We start from the raw sequence: 23,919 nt of genomic DNA on the forward strand, positions 1-23,919 counted from the left end.
GCAGGTGCATTGTTAAATCAGGACATTGGATGACACAAAACCTTTAAAACTCTAAAGCAGATGAATATGTAATAGTGGGATTCTAGGTGTTAAGAGCAATAATAAGGGAGAAATTTGGGGAGAGGCCATTGTCCCAGATCTTTAAAAAATAATTTCCTGATTCTGGCCGATGATGGTGATGATAATGATGACAGTTAACATTTACTATGTGCCAGGTACTCTTCTAAATGTTTTACACGTATCATCTCATTTAAGCCTCATAGCTACCTTTCAGAAGTTGGCAGTGTCAGAAAGTAAGGCACACTTTGTTCTTGAACTTCAGAGCTGATCTCTGCTGCTTGTCCTCAGTATATAGGAATGATAACGATCTGATAACTAACATGTTCAAATTTTATACCTTATACAAACATTCAAGAGTATGTTAAAAGTTAGCCAACAATATAAGAATACCTTACCTTAGCATTTTATATCATTTTTCTAAATAAAATTTATTATCTGAATGAGGGGGTTTGATATTTAACTTTTTAGAAAGAAAATATTTAAAAGTTATTCTTTCTACCACCTACCAACCCCAATATTTGTCTGTGTTCTTTTTCCTCCTGGGACTTCACTTTACATGTGGAGCAATTTACATGAAGATAAAAATCAACCTACTACCACTTCAACCACTTGGTAATTGTTTCAAGGAGTCCCAGAAAATAGCAGTGATACCCATTTAATACAGGGCAGCTCTCTGTCACATTTTAAGAAATTACACTTTTGCACATTTGTCACAGCATTGTCCCATTATTTACCTTCATGACAGCCCTTTTGCAAAATAGAAATGCCTGGTGATTCTTGCACATGTCCTAGAATCTTCAGTGGATGGAACAACTTCTGAGGGGCTCAGCCCTGGTCCTTGAATATCAGTCCCATTTGCTCCAGCAAAGCCAAGTTTTGGATTGTCCAAAAGTGATCTGGTCATTGTAAGGAATAGTTTAGTTTTGAAAAAACTCGTAGAGATATTTTCACTCTGAAGATTAGAAAATATATGCAGATCACAGGAACGAGTCCCTTCTATTCACTAAATCTACCATTTGTTACTCCAGCAAGAGACTTACTATAATTTAAAACAAATTATAGCTCAGTTACTCAAATTAACCATATTGAATTCACTGAACTTTGCTGGCCATTAAGCTACCTCACTGATTCTTCAGGGAGATTCCAAAAACAACTTCATGGAGATTGTTAGTAATCAAAAAACCTCTGACTATGTTATACCCAAACTAAGACCTGTATGTTGAGGCTTACTTACTTGTCTTTCCTGCCAATCAAATTTTCACTATTATCCATTATGGAATCTAGTCAATTCCATTCAGGTGCTCCATTCAGAAAAAAGTCGATTCAAAGCAGAGTCTAGGATAAAGTTGTTTTAATTAAGCCAACTGAAGTCTCTCTCGGGCTTTCTTTTCTCTTTTTCTCCAAAAGCCCCTTCTCTTGCATTTCTCTCTTATTTAAAAGCAAAAAAAAAAAAAACTATGCCTGGCCTTTCAGAGTAATTTCAATTTACACTATAAATGTAAATATTACTATTCTATTAACCAAGTTTTGCCTAAATACTCATGAAATTATAAGCTTATTTGTAGATCAAGTAACACAATGAAAACATATTTGACACAATGAAAACAAAATAATTATAAATTAGCACTGTGTTTAAAAGTGCTTTTTAAATAGAAAATACAAATGTCATGTATTATCTGCATTTATTATCATTACCTGAGAATTGCTGACATTTAATATATACTATTAGATGTTACCCAGAAACAATAAAATCCTGGGTCTTTTTAAAAAACATCCAAACAAGATACAAATCTATGAGAACTTTAGCTAAATTAGCCCCAAATAAAGCTGTTTATCAAAGATGATTTTTCTCCCACTCTCTCTCCACTCAATTTGCATCGCTTTTAAAAATATTCTGAGCTGATGCAGGCAATTTCTTTGAGTCGTCCTCACCACCAGCTGTACAGAATGCATTTGTCATTATTCAAGTGCTGAGGCAAGTGACAGCTCTTCATACATACAGCTGTGCAAGAGGCTGATGACTATGGCTTTTTCTCTGTTGTGAAGGGGAGAATGATGTTTTACATGGGAAAATGGCTAGCCTGGGAAACCAGGAGCCCTCCTTACACTAAGAGAAATAACCAGGAAAGAGGTTGGGTTTTTTTTTAAAGAGTTCTCTGCTATTACCAAAAGCTACCAGAAAAAAAAAAAATGTGGATGAAAAATAGCTAGTTTTGTTTATAATATTTTCAGGAGTTACTGATTTTGCAGTGTTTCATTCCTTCATTCATTGGTTTTATTCATGTGAATGATATGCCCATCAGTCTATCGTTGGTGTGATTCCTTTTTCGGCTTAGAATTAAAGTATAAATCAAATATGCTTTATTTATGAACTCCAGAAAGATTGCATTTAAAATTATTCTTTTGCAATTTATCAAGATAACAGTTGCCCTATTTCTTAGAAATGTTTAAGATATTATTTGGTTCCACTCATTGATAACAGCAATAGTTAAATTTATTTGTAAGGCAATTTAAGTTATTAATAAGATAATGAAATATGCAAGTATAATGTTTGTAAAGTCTCTAATACAATTTTGAATGTAAAATATTGCTGGATTGTACACATTATTTTGAATCAAATTTCTACCTTGAAATCTCTAATTAAATGAATTCTAAATGAAGACACAGATACTTAAGATACTAAAACAATGCACATTTTAATAGAAATTAAATATAAATTCCCCAGCAGGAATTTGGGAACTTTAGTTGCCATTGTCTCAAGATTTGAACTGGGACAGAGTTATATTGAACAACTGGTACTTCTATCACTACCATGATTCAGTGCTGTCATTTGTTTGTTTCACTTATTCAACAAAAATCTACTGAGCACCTACATGGTCTAGATATTGTACTAAACAACTCAGGAAGCTCACAATCAAATTGGAATTATCAGACACGAACAAATCATTTTAAAGCACATGCCCAATACACTGAAGGGTGTACGTACAAGTGGGAGAGTATAAAAGTAGGCCCACCCAACCTGCCCTCCAGGAGGGAGCCTGGAAGTCTCCTGAAGGAGGATATGCCCAGGGTAAGGAAGAGTTCAGTCAGGCGGCCAATTGACTGAGTTGGTTAGAGCGCAGTGCTTGTAACACCAAGGTCGCTGGTTCGATTCCTACATGGGCCAGTGAGCTGGGCCCTCCACAACTACATTGAAAATAACGACTTAACTTGGAGCTGATGAGTCCTGGAAAAACACACTGTTCCCCAATATTCCCCAATTAAAAAATTAAAATAAAAAAAGAATTTGAATTTATATAGAAAAAGAGTTCAGTGAAAAAAAGTTCAGTGAGGGGTGAAGATCAGAGATTGTGGGGAGAGGAGAATGATTGGGAATGATGTTTCAGACAAAGGGAATCATATGAACAAAGTTATAAAAGCAAAAAACAACACCATGTTGATTCACTACAAGCAACTTAGCACCCCAGACAGTGTACCATCGACTTGGGCCTGACTATCTGGGCTTGAATCCTGGCTCTGCTATTTGCTAATTCTGTGCCCTTTGACACATCGGTTAACCTCTCTGTGCCTCTGTTTCTTCAGCTCTTAAGTAAGGATAATAATAATACCTACTTCATAGTATTGCTTTGAAGATCAACATTATTATATGTGAAGCACTTAGAATTGTGCCTGGCAGGTGGTAAGAATGAGATCCATGCTAGCTCTTTCTATTATATGGTGAAGGACAGAATTTAAAGTAATCAGGATGCAAGATTGGGCAATAGTCAAATGTTGGAGGTTTTGTCTGCCAGAACAACAAGCGTGGGCTGTTGTTCTGAGTAATAAGAGTCAAGAAAAGATTTTATGTAGGGGAATTAGATGAGAGAGATTGTGTTTTTGCTACATCACTCTGCTTTTGTGGAAGGTAGAACTGAAGGGAACGAAATGGCACAGACTAATCAATAGGCTGCTGCAGTAATGGAGGCCTGGATTAAGGTAATGATAGCAGGGATGCACAGACAGGAAAAGTGATTAAATAAATATTTAAGAGGTTAAATCTGCAGAATTTTATTGATTAGGTAAAAGGAATTATGAAGAGGGAAAAGTTGGGCTTTGGTTACAAAGACATAAAAAAAAAATCAATTCAAAATTTTAAGTAAGGCTAATGAGAAAATAATAATATCCTGTGTGTTGACAGATGGGTGAGTGTCTTTAAGGAAATAAACTGCTCTACTTGTTTATTACAACCAAGAGACTAGATTAATAAGATTGCTATGGCCTAGTTTCAAAAGACACTTTTTATTAACATGTTCAAATCCATCTTAATTGGTAATGCTTTTGCAGATTTTCACAAATTGTAGATATCCTAGTAATAGATCAAAGATTCTGTATCCGTTTATAATTCCAAATATGTGTCTTACATCCTTCCTACTAATGTCTGTTGATGTTAAGTGGTTGATTTGTTTCATTGATCTTATTGCTTTGTGTCATTTCACATTGCAATCCCCCTCTCGCTACTGGTTCATAACCTCAAATCACTGTGTTCACTTGCCTATTGAACTCCAAACATCTTTTCAGACAATGATTCCCCATGTGGCTTGTGTCAGATAATTTTACACTGTGTTTCCATGAACAGATGTGCACGCAGATGTGTTTATGCATATTTTGAGTTCTGTAACGTAGTGAGTAAATTTGAAAAACCCATGTCTTTTTTTGTTTGTTATCCAAAATGATTTTGCTTATTTGAAGAAGAAAATTTCCCAGATCTCTGTATTTCAATTAATTCAGCAATTCCATGATCAAGCACAGGGAGTATACCTGGCACAGCAGAGGCCTCTGGGACTTGGCTGTAGCAATATGGCCATTTTAATTGGTCGGTGCCAATGCCCTTTTGGTTGTTAAATGTTTAATATCATGCTAGCTTGTACTCATGGTGCAGGATCTTCTCCACAGAAGAATTTTGTTTTGGCAAGCAGAGATTTATTTTAAGAAGTTTTAATGGATTACGTCAGTAATGATCTTTTTTCAACCTTTAGACTTTTTCATTTATAAGTAAACTGTTGTTATTTACTAAAAACACTGAGCCCTATTTGACAGTGGAATAAGGTGAATGAAGTCTACTTTCTAGGGAAATAAATTTTCATCTTAGAAATTTTTTCAAGGCATCAAATTGTTCCTCAACACAGAAGCATTTGTAGGTATAGATTCCCTGATAGTTGCAAGCATTATGTAAAAAGCTTAGAAATTGATTTATTAAGTACATACGTAAGTATATTGGTTATAGTATCTAATATTTTGTAGTTTCTGTAAGTAACTACAGAAATGGCCCTTTGTAACACGCCACTGGATTTGGTAAAATAATTTTAATGAAGAATGTCAGTGCTCCCTTCTCAAATAGCTCTTTAAGTTCCTGCTCATACTCAGCTGTATAACCTTTCTCACAATAAGGAGTTTCTTACAGTTTTTCACTTAGAAAATCTGTAATGTTACTATTTGTGTTAGTTGCTTTGATATTTTTGATGTTTCTTATATGCTGCAGGTATTCCTGGCGTCACCAACTAAGGGAATTTAAATGTGAATATCGAGTTGTAGCACTGGATTTGAGAGGCTATGGAGAAACAGATGCTCCCATTCAGCGAGAGAATTATAAATTGGACTGTCTAATTACAGATATAAAGGATATTTTAGACTCTTTAGGTGGGTTACTTAAAAAAAAACCACTATCAATTCTTTTTAAGGGACTAATAGTCAACACATTGCGAATTGATAACCTCATTTCTTGGGAGAATGCATTTTCCACCTACCTGAGCTGTCATATGGATCCTGTCACCATAGTTTCGGGTATGTAGCACGAAATATTTATACAGGGAATTTAAAATAGTGCATCCAAAATAACTATTCAGTCACCAGCCAAGAATGACTTTCAAAATTTGTTTTTAAAAATAGACCTAATGTTACTATTTATTACTTGCAGAACCAATTATTGGAAATTTGAGTCTTATACTCAGAAAATTGATGTCTTCAGAACCCACACTTAAATATTCATTTAAAAATGTTATAAGATGCAGAAGTATTTGCATTATCTTTCTTGTATTGACCAGCTAGTGCCACTATAATATTTTGTAACAAACTGCACCAAATTCAATGGCATATGGCCATAGGCATTTATTCCTATACTCGTGGATCAGCAGATCAACTGGAGGTTGGACTCCTCCAGGTTTTTTCCTCAGAGTACAAGCCCAGTTGGGACTGGCTTCTCACGGTGAGTTGGGCTGGAGCCCAAACTGAAGGGGAGTTGCTCCCTGGGTGAAGCTCTTTTCCTCGCAGTGGCAGAAATGGCAAGACGGTAAGCCCAGCTGCACAGACATTTTCAGGTCTTTACTATCAGCCCATTAGCCAAAGCAAGTCATACGACTGAGCCCAATGTCAAGTTCTGCACTCATCACAAGATCAAAACAATCACACAGCCAAGGCTAACATCAAAGAGACAGCAAAGTATGCTCCTTCTATGGTAGACGGGAAGGAAAGAGGGGAGTAAATATTTTTAAACAACAGTCTAATGCACTACTTCCCTTTTGACTGAAACCCGCTGTTACCATCGATATATAGTGAGCCAATATAGTGAGAAGCTCATGAAACCAAATTAAAGGCCCTTTCTACAATAATCTAAATGATCTAAATAATCTAAATAATGGATTAGGCCATTATTCTTAGAAGAGAAAAAAATGGATGAAGTCTGGGGGTGTCAATGCAGTGTTGTCATTTAGTCTAATTACAATAAAATAGACTCAGAGACACTGATTTCCAATAGCCATATTTCATTCATATTTGGTGGTAATTCAGTCAGACCAGCCTAAATCTGTCATCATGCAATTTTCTAGGCAAATGAATAATATAAACAAGACCTCTCTCTCTCTCTCTCTCTCTCTCTCTCTCTCTCTCTCTCCCTCCCTCCCTCTCTCTCTCTCTCTCTCTCTTTTTCTATAGTGGTGGGTGATGGTGAAAAATACTTACTTGAAAAAATTAATTTTAAATACTCTAGGAATAAATTACAAATTAATCTTGTCCATCCATACAAAAGAATCCTGTAGGAATCAGTATTTTAACCAAATTTAAATTATCATAATGGTTACATGAAATGAAATGTGTATTAATTGGTGCTATAATTAAAACTTTCCACTAATCCAGTTTGACTTCACAGTTCCAGATTAGTAATCTTTTACTGTGTTGAGTTGTAACATTGACCTTGTAAAGTTAGGGGTCAAATAGATGCTTCTTTGAAATAAAGATTTATCAGTTGCACATAGGCCATTTATGATTTTACTGGATTTAGAAATTTCTCAGCATTCAAAAATAACTAAAATAACCTAATTATGTGAAGTCTTCATCATGGTTTCCAGACTCAGGTCCACAGGAAACCAGAGCTGAGCTGAGCTGGCTATATATATATATATTCATTAGTTCCAGGGAGAGATTCTGAATTTGTAGGTCTAGAGTGGGTCCTTGGCATCTAAATTTTTAAAAAGCTACCTAGGTGATTCAGACATGCGGATTTTGGGAACACCAAACTCAATATCTGCACAAAGTGCATAATGAGGGTAGAATAGTGGAAAGATTGGTTTCAGAAACATGCCTATTTCATGAGCTAATGATGCACCCACCTGTTCCTTTTCAATGATGTCAACATTTATTTCTTGATTGCAGGGTATAGCAAATGTGTTCTTATTGGCCACGACTGGGGGGGCATGATTGCTTGGCTAATTGCCATCTGTTATCCCGAAGTGGTGGTGAAGCTTATTGTTATAAACTTCCCTCATCCAAATGTATTTACAGGTGAGTTTACATTTTCATTAAAGCATCTTGCCAATATGACAATTCACTGTTATCACTGACACTTTGGATTAAAAACAGCAAAATTTAATTAGCATAACATTTTTAAAATTAAATGACTAAAATATGAAATTAGCATATGACGATGTCGGATACCTTGGTGTTTAATATTTAGAGTCTAAGAAACTGTAGTTTCATATTTGCTTTCATAATTTTATTTCTTTTTAGAAAACATTTTACTGCTAACTTGGGGATGGATAAAGCGGAAAATGCAGTAACATTACTTTGATGGTAATGAATCTTGAGAGCCTAGAAATAAATTCTCCTTTTGCTGACAGCTTTGGCTATCAGGAATGGCAACATTTTTTAAAGCAGCAGTTCTCAAATTTTTGGTATCAGGATTCCTTTATATCTTAAAAATTATTAAAGACCTGTTGAGTTCTTGTTTATATGGGTTATATCTGTAAATATTCACTGTATTAGAAATTACACGAGAAAACTTCTTTAAATTTATTTTAAAAATTATAACTCCAGTACATTAACATAAATAACATTTTAATGAAAACTAACTATATCTTCCACAGCAAAATTTTAGTGAGAATAGTGTCCTTGTTTTACATATTTGCAAATCTCTTTAATTTTTGGCCTAAAAGAAGACAGCTGGATTTTCAGATCTGTGTCTGCATTCTATCTGTTGTAGTATGTTGTTTGAATTGAAATATATGAAGAAATGTGGTCTCACGCAGATTTGTAATTTGTCGCGTCCAGCGCAACACGGGCAGTGAGGGAACGAGAAGGGGCAGCGTTAGGTTAAGTTTTAAGAAAGAAAGAGACAGAGACTTAATGCAGTTAAATCTCAGAAGGCCAAGGGTCTCACAGTCATTTAAGAACTGGAGCCCTGAATCAGACTGACTGGTGGTTTTTATTGATAATCATACAAGGAAGTGGTATTGTGTTTTACACGGTCTGTGAGACTCATCCATCATGTCACAAAAGTGAATCAAACCAATTATCCCTGTCCACTAGCAGCCAGAGCAGAAAGCCCTATGATGACTTAGGTGAGGTATGCACCTCCCCGGGGACAAGTCTCTCATGTTGAAACTGTTCCGTTGAGCTAAGCAGAGAGAGCTGATCTTTATGACTTCTCTCATGACTTCTCTCATGACTTCTCTCACAATCAGGTGAGAGAGGAAAGCCAGAGTCAGCAGTGGCTTTTCCCAGGCATGGGGAAAGGAAGACAAGGTTCCTTCCCAGATTTTCCAAGACAGCTCATTGGGGGTCCCCACACAGTTTCGCCTGTCTTGAGTTGTTCCTCAGGTGAGAAATCTTACTGGTCCTTGGCTGCAAACCATCTTTTGGGGACCAGACAGAGAGACATGAGGTGTAAACATCATCATAAAACAAAGTCCCAGAAAGGCACAGTCTCACAGACTCTTCTTTCAAGAAAAGACACAGGGGAACAGTAGTCTAGGCTGCTGTGTAACAACAGTAATTGGAAAAGGGAGGAGTATTTTAATAGCCTTTTCAGATAACTGTGGATTTTCTTCTTTAATGCTATACAAACTCAAAAACTGGTAGTTCCTTAAAGGCTAGTAACAATGTGGAATCTGGTGTCATATTAATGAACCTTTTGTACTCTGTTACATTAAAATCCACTGGTCTCTCTAACACTATGAATGGATCTTTTACCCAAGTATGATTTTGCATCATCATGCATTAGAAGATATTGGTTGAGTTATGCAGATCTTCCACAATTTGACACATTTCATTATATGATATCAAAGAATCACGTTCATTAATGTCATCCTGATTTCATTTTTAAAAAGCCTTTAAGTATTACAAAGCTGTCAAGCTCACAGTAGCAGATACAAGTTTCCAAAATTCAAATTTTCACTTGAAACCTTCAATTTTATCATTGGCAGCAAATACTGTTGATTGTTTTCCCTCAAGTGAAAGGCTCACTTTGTTCATTTTCAAGAGTCTGTCTGCCAAATACTCAGGCCTGACTGATGCTAGTTTGTTAGTCATCTTTCCAAGTTAAAATACTAGTCCATAAAAAAATGCAGCTAATTCAACTTATTAACTCAGTTGCAGAAGTGCTTTTCTTCAAGACAACCATTGCATTTGGGTGTGCAATAGAACTGCTTTACGTATATTTTCTATTTCATCACAATGTTAAAAAGACATGTACTCAAGGTTGAAATATAATAAAATTAATAATTTTTGCTATTTCATGAAGGACATTCTTAAGTGAAACTGGCATTTAGTTTTATGAATTTATTTGTTTCTGTCAAGTGTGTGGCAGTGAAGCATATGACTACTAGTATCGTTTAGTGCCACTGCCTTGATTTGTGCTCATGCAGCAATGGTTTTATCTATCACGCTTTTGTACCATCAGTGCAAATGTCAACCAAATGAGAAAAGTTAGTAATGTCTTAGTATTGTTATGAAATAGTTTTGACCATCCGGATTCCTGAAAGGGTCTTTGGGATCCCTAGAGGTCCACATGCACTATATTTTGAGAACCTGTGCTATAAAGGGAACTCGTAAAATCTTAAGCCTGATTCAAGATCTCTGAACAATGGCTGGGAATATTTTTATTTGGTTTTTGCCAAAATTATAATTTTGTCCTCTTCAACTACCCTTGTCAAGTTTTCTGAGGTTCAGGTACTGCTACAATTCACAGCAGCCTCTGAGGAACAAAAAATTCAGAACAATGTATTTCTGTGTCTTCCTCAAAATTGAGCAGGTGAGGAAAAAAGGAACAATGACTACTTAAATACTGTATATTATAAGTGTCAGAGTTGAATTTTAGATGCATTTCCAATTGACCTAGCTCTGTTGAGGTAATCGGATGGTAATAGGATTCAGATATCAAAGATACATCATATTTTTCTCAGGTTCATTAGTCAGCAGCAGAAGTCATGCTACATGCTTTTTCAATTGATCAGAACCCTCGAGTAAATGTTGTTTTGGTGATGCTGCTATATGGACAAACTGTAATTGGTCATTTCAGCAAGAAGATACTTGTAATAGTTCTGGAACTATTATCAATAATGGGTTCAACCCTAGTCATGTCAATATGAGGTCATCATATTTTCCCTATAATTGTATTGATATCTTTTAATGCAGGGCTGAAAAAAATCTTGTTCAGTGATGACTACAAAAATTATAGCATAACAATGCTCCCCTTACCTGAGAATTATAGTTCTAAAAAATGTAACCATGTTAAATAAATTTACAAAATTAGAAATGAGAAAAAGTATCTCTATAAAGAAAATTTAAAAAGTATTAGGTTGGTGCAAAAGTAGTTGCGGTTTTTGCAATTATTTTTTACCTTTTAAACCGCACTTACTTTGGAATCAACCTAATATAATGCACAATACACAGCAAATATGCACATTTAATATGTATGATTTTATTACTTTCCAGTGTAAAGCTTCAGTGTCTTCCCAAAGCACTTAAAATCCTCATCATTCTGGCCCTACCTGACTAGGGTTCTGTTTTTCTGACTCATTTCATGCCACCTCCCTCTTCTCATTCACTACATACCAGCCACACTAGCCTTGTTTCTGCTTCTTTCTTTTTTTTTTGACTTAATCCCACACTGGGCGTGTGCATGTGCACACACACACACACACATACACACGCACTACCCAGTCTTTTTTTTTTTTTTTTTTTAAGCTTTTATTAGGGAAGGGGAACAGGGCTTTACTGGGGAACAGTGTGTACTTCCAGGATATTTTTCCAAGTCAAGTTGCTGTCCTTTCAATCTTAGTTGTGGAGGGCGCAGCTCAGCTCCAGGTCCAGTTGCTGTTGCTAGTTGCAGGGGGCGGAGACCACCATCCCTTGCGGGACTCCAGGAATTGAACTGGCAGCCTTGTGGTTGAGAGCCCACTGGCCCACGTGGGAATCGAACCAGCAGCCTTCAGAGTTAGGAGCACGGAGCTCTAAATGCCTGAGCCACCGGGCTGGCCTTGAATGTGCCAGGCCCAGGATCTACTTTCTGTTCCTGGCTGCTCTTCCTAGATCTTTGCATGGCTAATTTCTTCTTACCATTCAGGACTCAGCCCACACATCGATCCCCAGAGAAGTCTATTCTGACCACCCCTACTAAATAATAGTCTCTCCACACCACACAACCCTCACTCTTAATCACATTACCTTGTTTTGTTTTCTTTATAGTATTATTGCTATCAAAATGATCTTTTAAGTATTTGTTACTTATTTATTGTGTAAGTTCCTTCTTAATGGGAATCGCTTCTGTCTTGTTCACTGCTAAATCCTCTCACACACAGTAGATATTCAAATATTCATCAAATGAATGAATTTTCTAGATACATACATGAGTGAACTTATAGGAAACACTTTACTTTCTGTTGAGGCCAAATGAATAAGATAGTCAAATCAGCCTATTAGGAAAATCTTTTACATCAGAAAATTACCTCCCCATCTATCCCCCGGAAAAGTGTTAGGTCACTGATAATGACCTTGCAAGAAAGGCAGTGTTGTTTGGGTTTCCTGTTCCTTTCTGAGTCAAGACTTGATAAAGTGGAACTTTATTTAAAGTCCTATGATTTTTCTAAATACCAGAAATATCCATAATAATATGTGAGAACATAGAGTTTTTTTCCAAAGAGAAACATACAGAAATCTTTGTTTGTGGGATCATCTCAAAGGTGAAATTGCCTTAAAAAGAAGTTGTTTCAATAGTAAGTAATTTATACTGCTTGGATAAGGTCTAACATGCCATTTTAATTTCAGAATATATTTTACGACACCCTGCCCAGCTGTTCAAATCCAGCTATTATTACTTCTTCCAAATACCATGGTTCCCAGAATTTATGTTCTCAATAAATGATTTCAAGGTAAGTCAAACATAGTGATGAATGTTAACTAGTACTTACTGTGGTGATCATTTTGCAATGTATACAATATGAAATCATTATGCTGGACACCTGAAACTCATACTAATATTATCAGTCGATTAAAAAAAAAGACTAGTACCCAAGAGGGTAACAAAATTAGAAACTTAAAAATAAAATAAAGGTAGGCTGAAGCACTAAAAAAGGAAAAGAACAGTCCTGCTTATGTTGTTTTGATTTAAATAATCATTTCTTGTACATCTGTTATGTGCCGTGCACTGACATTTTTCCTATGCAAAAAAGAAGAAGCGTTTTCAATGAAAGCCCATTTGTAAGAAAGAAAAATGGACAAATGCTATAAGTCCTCATCTATAGGTTTACTTATTTTTAAAGTCTCTGTATATTTAAGTGTGTGGCTGTTGTACTATTTTTTTGAGAGCCTGTACCCTATAGGCATACCTCCTTTTAGACAATATCCCATGGGGAGATGAGGGACTATGAATGCCAGGTGAGAGTTTGAGAGCAGCAGAAGTGGAAGCCCTTGGAGGTAAACAAAATTCTAAAACAAAGTAAGCATACAGGTATCGGTGTACCACACACTGACAACAGGAGTCATATGTAGTATCTGTTTCTTGGAAGTTGATTGAATGCTTCTTGTATGTCCAATATGGTATTAGATATTTAGGAAGGTTAGAAAAAAAAAAGACATAATATTATTTTACCTGGAAATATTTCTGCACATATCTCTGATGTATTTTTTAACATAAAAGGACTTTTTTTAAACATAACCCCAATGCCATTATGAAACCTACCAAAATGAACAACTCTGTAATATCATTTAATACTCATTTAAATTTCCTTACTGTCTCAACTGTTTTTATGCACTTCATTTGCTTGAATCTGGAACTAAAAAAGGTCCATACATCATATGCGGTTGTTATGGCTTTTTAAATTATAACAGTTCCATCTTTTTTTTTAATTTTGAAAACAAACAAAACCCCAGAAGATTAGACTCTATTTAAGATCTTACTTAAATTTAAAATTTTAGTATACTAGATGTTTCCTGCATGGCTTCTCTCCTCAGCCATTGTCCGTGGGACTCTGAAAAGCAATAGGAATATGCAGACATAGACTCAAGGGACAGGCTTAACCTCCGATGTTGTGGAAAAGGATTGCGCCTCATGGGGCAGAGTCTTGCGCTCCCCTATTCCACCTGGACAGAGCCTGGAAGAGTAACCTGCCAGGGGTATCCACAGTGGATTTCTTTCTTTCTTTTTTTTTGAAACACCATTTCTTATTGAAGAAATTTGGTCATTTGTCCCAAAGAATGATCTGCACTTTGAGTTTGGCAGACTGCTTCATCATGGTGTTACTTAACTTGTTCGGCTAACCCTTGTTTTTCCTACTTCATAAAGGCTACTGATCTAGAGGCTTGATCAGGTTGAATTTTAATTTGACAAGAATGCTTTTAGGTGGTGCTGTGTATTTTCTAATGTATCACATCAGAGAAGCACATAATGTTTATTTGTCTCAGTTTTAGTAATGCTAACACTGACCAGTGGGCTGACAAGTTGTCAGCCTATCCAAAATTTCCTAGCAACCTTTCACCATATCATTTTAACATACTTTTGATCACTATTGCCTAGGTCCATTAGGGTGTGAAAAATAGTGGTTTTTCTAATTCTAGCTTTCTTTCTGCTTTTATTAACTGGAATTCTTTTATAAAGAAGAATTTTCCACATGTACTATTTGGTTATTCTGAAATACAGTTCATACAACAATGGCAAGATAAATGCTTCTTCATTTCTTTTATCAAATAACTTGCCAGAGGGATGGGTTGGTACCTTAGAAACCTCTAAGGATAACAAATGGATGACCAATGAGGTTTTTTTCCCCCCCATATAATTATGAGCTCATGAAGTTTTTGTTTTAATTTGATGTGTATCAATCAATTACAGTCGTTGTTCTTTTGGGTGCCCAAATTATCCCATATTAGGAAAGTGGAAACCACTTCAGTTTGGTTCCTGTGTCCTTTTCACATTAGCCTTTTAGTCAGTGATAGCTAGCTTCCTTAATACCGTAGGTTTATCTTTTATGTCCTGCCCCAGATCTGGAATTAGTCATTTATGAAAGGAACTCTAGTTCCTATTAGTAGGAAATGGTATTTAGAGATCACAGTCTGGGTGTCAACATAATTATTGTTACTGGGTTTTCGTTGCTTCTAGATCTTTCCATTAGACTAGACTTGCAAATATATATATTTTAGCGAGAAAAACAGTCATGAGTTCTTTCTCATATTTTCAAAGCAAATTTAAGACTACAGGGTTTTTACTTAACTTCTATAATTTTATATAAAACATTTATATGGTTTTAAGTCAAAAGTCTAAAACAAGGTACATTCAGAGAGTTGTTGCTTACTTCTGTGTTTCCTCTGTTTCTCTATCTCCACCCTCTTTCCTACTTACCCAATAGAAAACCATTTGGATTAGTTTTTGTTTCATCTTTTTATACTTTCTTTTTAAAAATATAAGCAAATATGTATATATTTGTCTCCTCCTTCTTACATAAAAGATAATATACTATAAATACTGTTTCTCATCTTTGCTTTTTTCACTTAATATATCCTGGCAATCACTTCATTTTAGCATATAGATTATCTTTTCTTGAAGTACCAAGAACACATAATACACCATTGTGTGGCCATACCATAGTTTATTCAACCAATCTCCCTCTGAGGGACATTTGATTTGTTTCCAGTCTTTTTTTATTCCAAATAATGTTGCAGTTAATCACTTCATGTATATGTCATTTCATATTGTTGCAAGTATGTTTTTGGGTTTGAGGGATCTGCATTTAAAAACAAGAATCTGAATGATTCTGATGCAGGTGGTTTAGATCTGGTGTGTGTGTGGAGGGGGGGGTGGGTGTGTGTGTGTGTGTGTGTACACACCTGCCCACCCCATATATACTGGATCATGATGTAAAGTGTGTTTGTTACTCTGGGTTGTGGTCAAAAAAAGTTCAAACAACTTTGTGGGGGTGCGCTGGTTGTCAGTAATCAGCAGGTGAGAAATGCTGGTGTAGAGCATTGTTTTTCAAGTTGTGGGTGAGGACCCATTAATGAATCATGAAATCAATTTACCTGCTTGCAGTTTGAATTTTTAAAAATAAAGTAGAACAGAATTGAATTGAAAATGTCAGTACACACTGTAATGACAGTAAGGAATATTTCTTTAAATTTTTGTTTCAGATATATGTGTGTGTGTGTGTATACATATATATATATATATATATTTATATATGGTGCCAAAAAATGTAACAAAAATGTATACACATTTTAAGAAAGGAAAACTGTATTAAAATTATAATACTCAACGTATACTGATAACAAAAGATGAATACAAGTCACGTTTGACTTCTGCAATTACAAGAGGTGCTCAAAGTGGTTACCATCAGCATCCAGACACTTTTGATTATGGTGAACTACTGCTTGAGCAACTTGACCAAAGTGTCCACTTGTATACATTTTTTTGGCACCCCTGGTGTGTGTGTGTGTGTGTGTGTGTGTGTGTGTGTGTGTGTGTACACACCTGCCCACCCCATATATACTGGATCATGATGTAAAGTGTGTTTGTTGCTCTGGGTTGTGGTCAAAAAAAGTTCAAACAACTTTGTGGGGGTGCGCTGGTTGTCGGTAAACAAATAAACTACTGTTTGCTGGAATATTGGAGAAGGCTTTAGGATAGGGTAGTAGTTGAGCTTGGCCTTGTAGAATGCGAATAGGCACCAAGAAGACATGCTTTTCATAAAGTTGAAGTGTGTATGGGGGATTAGAAGGGAATATCATAAGTAAAGCCAGGAAAGCAAAGAAGTATAAAAATGTGTTTGTAAACAATGAGGTCTCCAAACTCTAGATTAGAAATAATGAATTGTCAATGCATATTGACCACCTTTCTCTTTCAAAAGCCAAAGATTTAGTTTATTACTAGGTAACTAAAAGTTTTAATTATTCTCTTTTCACTTAAATTAGGCTTTGAAACATCTGTTTACCAGTCACAGTACTGGCATTGGAAGAAAAGGATATCAATTAACAACAGAAGATCTTGAAGCTTATATTTATGTATTTTCCCAGCCTGGAGCATTAAGTGGTCCAATTAACCATTACCGAAATATCTTCAGGTTAGTATAATTTCTTTTTAGTTAAATAAAATATTCATTCCCTAAAGAGCCAACACTCTATTTTTAATATTAAGTTCATCACTTACTCAACTCAAATAAAATATTTTGATTTAGTAAGTTGAATAATCTTGTTTTATGGAAAATTTCAAACATATGGAAAAGTAAAGAGAATAGTATAATGGATCCCATTATAGTTGTCACTAGTTTTATCCATAACTCTATTCACTTCATTTCTCCCTTTAGATTATTTGAACACATGTATTTTTTAGTTATATTTTTAACAATCATTTATTCATTCAAGAAATATTTATTAAGCACTTATTGTGTTCTAGTCTATGCCATCCCTCAGAGTATAATAATGAGCAGAAGTAGACAAGGTCTCTGATCTCACAAAAATTATAGCCAAGTGGGGAAAATAGACATCAAGCAAATATTCACAGTGATGAATATGTGGTTATAAACTAACATAAAGACTTTGAAGGAAAGAGAGGAGAACTGAAGAAATGATGTTTGAACAAAGAAATAAAAATGAGTTAAGTATTGACAAAGTTGGGGTTAGGAGAATTGGCATTCCAGAAAAAGGAAACAACATGTACCAAAACTGTGTGGGAAGATGGAGGGTTGTGGTTTTAAGTAACACAATGAGGGCCAATGTAGCTGGATAATAGAACATGACAGTGGGAAGAAGAGAATAGAGTGTGAATGGGTCTAAGAGCATTGGTCACACAAAGCCAAGTAGACCATATAAGGACTTAAGAGCTATGAATGTGAAGCCAGTGAATGAGAGTTTCAAACAGAAAAGAGAAATGATCCAATTTGTATTTGGATAAATTCACTCATTGTAGAGAATCTACTAGAGAAATGAATGTGGGAATCCAGCAGGTTTAAGATGATGATAGCTTAAACTAATCTGAAAGCAGTAGAGATCAGGAGAGTGGGTTGATTTAAGAGATGTTTAAGAGGTAAAACTGATAGGGGTTGGTGATGGTTGGTTGGGTAGAGGGTTGATAAGAAAGATGTCAAAGATGGCTCCTGGATTTGTGGCATAAACAACTATATGAATAGTCACACCATTCACTGAAATAGAAAACACTAGAAGAGAACTACTTTTGAGGAGAAGGTCATGAGTTTTATTGATTCTAGACTAGCTGAGTTTGAGGTGGTGCCTTAGATATACAAATAGGTACTTGGATACCAGGGCCTGGAACTCAGAGGAGAGAATCTGGGATGAAGATATATAAACTCTTGGAGTCACTGAAAGACAACTGAGATTTTCGTTTCAGAAGATATTATTGAGGGATAACGTGTAGAGTGAAAGATAAGACATGGAGGTTTGTTTGTTTGGGTTTGGACTCTAGATAGGAGAAAAATAATTTCCTTTGAGACTACAGCCTGATTGAAAAGGTTTAAGGGCTTTAATTTATGCTACCTCCATAATATTGGAATTCTTGGGGAAAAATACATTTTAACATAACCTTACGCTGGTAACTATGAAGCCAGGCAGAAACAAAGAAAACCTCTCTGGAGGATACATCTCAACTCACACTCATACTGTTCCCACAGATAAAGTCCCCTGAAGATGAGTTCATAATCCAAATTACCCAAAATACCAATCCACCATTAATGAGTCAGAATGTAATTGCAGCAGAACTTGTACAAATTTCAAATAATAGAACTAACAGAGATTATAAAGCATGTTTAAATCATTAAGTATATTTAAAAAATAAAAACTATGAGAAAAGAATAATATCAAGACAGACTAAAACAAGTGAAAAAGAACTTCTAGAAATGAAAAATACAGTTATTGAAATCTAAAATTCATAAGTGAGATAAGTAGCAGATCAAACAAGCTAAGGAGAAACTATGAGTTGGAAGATAGATCTGAAAACAATTACCTAGAAAGTAACTTAGAGATAAAGAAGTGAAAATATAAATGACCGGTTATATTTGACATGGAGGATAGAATGATGGATAGATAGATAGATAGATAGATAGATAGATAGATAGATAGATAGATAATTAGAAATCATTCACATAAATACTATTTATATGCTAAGAATTTTTTCTAGTAAAATAAAATAATAGAAATAGAATGTATTATTTTCAAACTAGTACAGGAGGACAAGAAAACTATCGATTCTAAAAAAGGCAGTAAAGGAGAAAAAGGAAGCAAAGCAGAGTAAATATATAGCACAAAATAAGATGACAAAAACAAATTCAATATATCAATATGCACAATAAATATTAATATATTAAACTTGCCAGTTAAAAAACAGAAAGTATCACTTTGGATTTAGTCACAATTAAGGCATAAGGACATAAAAAGGTTGAAAGTGTATGGAAAAAAGTTACAGTGGGTGTTATTTTAAATAAAACAAAATCTCTCAAACTCTTTGAATATGGAATCCAAGGGGAATCATGAGATGATGTGAATAAAGGGAGAAGAGGTAAATCCAAACCTTTTTTTTTTTTTTGACTAGCAACAATAAGACTTACATATCTGTATCTGTTTAGATATATAGATATATCTTTGGTTAATAGATATGTTAATTTAAAAGGTATTTATAGGTAATTATTAAGCAAGGCAATGATTAGAAAGGCAAACAGACATTGCAGAGGCTACAAGTTACATTTTATAGGATATAACAACATTGTCTGAAGTCCATATTATGTTGTTTGTTTTTTACAAATAACACTTGTAAAGACAATTAATATAAGAGAAAATAGAGAGAATGACACATTTTTTATACAAGTCTAAATTTTGGACAGGAGACAAGGAATGGTAATTTCAAAATGTTCTCGGCTTATCCCTTTATCAGAGGTAGCTTTGTGATGCAAAACAGTATGTTTTAATTAGCTATCAGGAAAGAGGGAAATTATTCTCATCTTGCTGAGGTTCTTCTACTAACAATTTGTTCATTAGGAGGACTGCATTCCCAAGAGTAATCTCTAGAATCCTGTTAATGAGCATGGAGAGGAAAAATTAAAAAAAAAAAAAAACAGGTCTGTGAAGGTCAAGACTCACAATTTTATATAAAAGCAAAGACCGTTTTTGGCTAGATTGTTGTAAGTTAATTCTAGCTGACTGAAGTCACATCAGACCTTCTGAAAGCTCAACTGACCTCCCCTCTGACCATTCTTTATGTAGGGTAATCAAGGCCAAGTACGTCATTAAAAACCGAGTTCTACAATATATAATGACTATAAATAAAGTATAGTACGTTATACTCAGACATGAAAAATCACCCTCATTTATCACCCAAAGGCTCCCAGGACCATAACCTCATCCAAGGATTTTTCAAAATTTGAAGCCAAGGAAATGTAATGAACTAGGAATCAGACTAACAATAGGACCTAGCCTGCAAAAAGATGAATAAGTCTAGACTTATCACAAAGCGTCAAAATAATAAAGCAAAAACTGACAGACTTAGAAGGAAAAATGACAAATCTACAATTATTATTGGAAATGTTAATCCACCTCTCAGAAGTTGATCAATGAAACAGAAAAAAAAAAAAATTGAAGCTTTGAACAACCTAATTAGATCTTTCATTTGATGAACAATTCTAAAGTCCTGCACCTAACAATTAGAAAATACACAATATTTTTAAACACACAGGAATGTTTACAAAGATTGATTAAATACTAGACTACATAGTAAGTCTTAACAAATAACAAAGAATTAATATCATATAGATTATGCTCTCTGAACACAATGCAGTTAGAAATTAACAACAACAAATTTTTAGAAAACTCCATATATTCAGAAATTTGAAAAACATTTCAAAATTACTCATGGGTTTTAAAAAAATCATAATTGAATTAGTAAAAACTTAGAAAACGTGAAAATATCAAAATGTGTAACATGGTTAAAATAGTATTTAGGAAGAAATATATGTAGTTTTCCATATTTATATTAGAAAGAAGATTAAAAATTAGCGAGCTAACAGTCCAATTCAAGAAGTTAGAAAAACTATGTAAATAAAAATAAATTAGAAGGAAAATAATTTAAGTTAGGTAAAAAGCAGAAATTAATACAATTAAAAACAAAGATACAATAGAGAGAATAAAAAAAAACAAAAGCAGATTCTTTGAAGACTATTAATAGAGATTTTTGGCAAGATTGGTCAAAAAGAAAAGGATGCACAAATAAACAATATTAGGAAGCCAAAGGTAGACATAACTAGAAACATAATAGACATTAAAATGTAAAATTAAGGTTGACAAATTTGAAAACTTTGACAAAATGGGTAGGTTTTAAGAAAAACATAACAAACATTCAAAATTGACTCAAGAATAATTGGAAAATCTGAATAGACATAGCCATTAAAGAAATTTGTTTATTTCAAGCATAGAGTAGACCTCAGAGAAGCCAGATAAGTTTGAATCTTCTGAAGGGACATTTCGGGAAATAGACTGTTTTGTTTTACTTAATTGTCCAATGGGGGGGGGGAAGGTATTGAAGGTATTTTACACTGCTTATTTGTACCTGGAGATCTGGCAGGTGCATAAAAAGATATTCTAGGAGTCAGGTCCAAGAGGACAAAAAAAACCTTCCAGTAAAAGGGCAAAATACTTACTTTATGGTACAGTCCATAGCTGTATTTCCGTGGGAAACTTTGGGGGATCTGGAAAGTCCTAATTTTGAGAGAATAATGTTATCTCCTGCTTTATAAAACCATCTTTGTAAGTTTCCTTTTCCTTTGCCATTAAACTTGACATCCTCTGTGTTGTTAGTCTTTTTCTGTTAATCATATTATGGTTTCATATGACAACAATGCAGAAGGAAACTTCTGTGTCCAGAAACCTATAGCAACCTCATACTTTGTGATGAAACACTAAAAGCATTCCCTCTAAAAATAAAGACTAAAGAGAAACTTTGCTGCTATAACTGCTTCTGTTCACCACTGTATTGAGTGTCTTAGCAGCACATAGATAAGATCAAAAACTGAAAAAAATGTAACTACTGGAAAGGGAATAAACAAAACCATGATAATTCATAGATAATGTCATTATATGTCTAGAAGGACAGAGGGAATCTAGAGGAAAATTATTAGAAAAAAATAGTTCAACAAAGTTGATGCACATAGGTTCAACATACAAAAATTATGATCTTATACACCAACAACAGTTAGAAAACATATTTTTAAACCAGATACCCCTACATAGCAACAAAAAATATTAGGTATGTAGTAATGACTCTAATGAAAGATGATCTTTATGGATATCAAAATTTATTGGAAGCAGTAAAAAATACAGGCTTAGGGCAATGGCTATTTATTTACTCAACAGTAGAGAAGTATTTTAATACTTTAACAATTACTACAGATTTGCTGGTGTAAACTACTGAAAATCAGCCCTGGTTTATCATATTCATGAATGGAAACTTCAATATCATAAAGTTCTTGATTTGTCCCAAGTTAATCTATAAATTTAATTCAATTTCAATCAAAACCATAAGAAAGTTTTTCATGAAACTTGAAAAGCTGATTCTAAAATTTGTGTGGGAGAGCATAAGGCTGAGAATTTCTAAGATAATTTTAAAGAAAAGAATAGGAGAGTAACTAACTCTATTAGATGCTAAGGCTTATAATGAAGCTATAAAATAAATAGAACATGGTGTTGACTCTTGGATAGATAAATTGACTAATGAAACAGAGAAGAAAGCCCAAAAATGGAACCACATGCATGGGAACTTGGTATGAGAAAGAGCATTTTAAACCAATGGTGGAAAGATTGAATACATTTTGTTGGAGCAATTGGATATCCATATAGAATAAAATGAAATTAGATCCCTATCTTTTTTTTTAAAACATTTTATTGGGGAAGGGAACAGGACTTTATTGGGGAGCAGTGTGTACTTCCAGAACTTTTTCCAAGTCAAGTTGTTGTCCTTTCAATCTTAGTTGTGGAGGGCGCAGCTCAGTTCCTGGTCCAATTGCCGTTGCTAGTTGCAGGGGGTCAGCCCACCATCCCTTGTGGGAGTCGAACCGGCAACCTTGTGGTTGAGAAGACGCGGCTCTAACCTACTGAGCCATCTGGGAGCTCAGCGGCAGCTCAGCTCAAGGTGACATGTTCAATCTTAGTTGCAGGGGGTGCTGCCCGCCATCCCTTGTGAGACATGAGGAATTGAACCAGCAATCTTGTGGTTGAGAGCCCACTGGCCCATGTGGGAATCGAACCGGCAGCCTTCGGAGTTAGGAACATGGAGCTCCAACCGCCTGAGCCACCTGGCCGGCCCTGATCCCTATGTTTTACCAAACAAAAAGTAAACCTTGGGGAAATAAATAACCTAAATGTGATGAAGAAAAGTTAAAAATGTTTAGAAGATAATATAAAAGAAAACGTTTATGACCTCAGGTAGGAAAGATTAATAAAACACAACAGCTCAAATTATAAAAAAAGACATGAACATAACTACATTAAAATTTAAAAACAACTATGTATAAAAAGATATTATAAAATGATGAGGCAACCTCGGGTAGGAAGAAGTTATTCGCAAACCACAATTAATCATGAATCAATAATATTTAGAGTATGTAAAGAATGCCTCCAAATCAATAAGAAAAAGGTAGTCCAGTCGAAAAATGGGTAAAGGATAATAAAAGGCAATTCACAGAAGAGGATTCTAATGGTCCACAACATGCAAGATGCCCAACCTTACTAGTATTCAGTAGTCAGATATAAAACATATGTTTTACTGCTTATGATAGAAACCTAAAATAACAGTGATGTGAAAAAAGATAGTTTATTTCTCTCAAAGTAAAAGTCTAGGCTGCTGGGTGGCTGGGCTCCATGAAATCATCAAAGTTGTTATGTGACTCTTTGGTCAAAGACCAAGGCACTTTCTGTCATGTTATTCTGCCATCCCGAGGATATTGCCCTTGTCTATGTGGTCCAGGATGGTTTACCACCACGTCTGCATTTCAGTCAGTGGAAAGTGGGGAAAGAGAAGGTAGAGGGGAGTGGTGTACTGGACACTACTGAGAAGTTGCACACATTATTTCT

The 23,919-nt window shown here is 34.9% G+C and overlaps 1 protein-coding gene and 1 non-coding gene across 2 annotated transcripts in view; one reads left to right on the plus strand and one right to left on the minus strand.

Annotated features, from left to right (window-relative positions):
* Window positions 1-23,919, plus strand: part of EPHX4 (epoxide hydrolase 4) — a 31,007-nt gene that overhangs the window by 3,510 nt on the left and 3,578 nt on the right. The window contains exons 3-6 of the mRNA XM_033114953.1: window positions 5,579-5,736; window positions 7,744-7,872; window positions 12,634-12,737; window positions 16,765-16,913. Coding sequence (XP_032970844.1) covers window positions 5,579-5,736; window positions 7,744-7,872; window positions 12,634-12,737; window positions 16,765-16,913 — 540 coding nt within the window. The remainder of the gene's footprint in view (window positions 1-5,578; window positions 5,737-7,743; window positions 7,873-12,633; window positions 12,738-16,764; window positions 16,914-23,919) is intronic.
* LOC117027849 (small nucleolar RNA SNORA73 family) lies at window positions 13,789-13,993 on the minus strand. Its single transcript, XR_004423979.1, has one exon. It is a non-coding gene; the product is annotated as a small nucleolar RNA SNORA73 family (small nucleolar RNA).

Source organism: Rhinolophus ferrumequinum, chromosome 9 (assembly GCF_004115265.2).
Source record: "Rhinolophus ferrumequinum isolate MPI-CBG mRhiFer1 chromosome 9, mRhiFer1_v1.p, whole genome shotgun sequence".
Taxonomy (NCBI): domain Eukaryota; kingdom Metazoa; phylum Chordata; class Mammalia; order Chiroptera; family Rhinolophidae; genus Rhinolophus; species Rhinolophus ferrumequinum.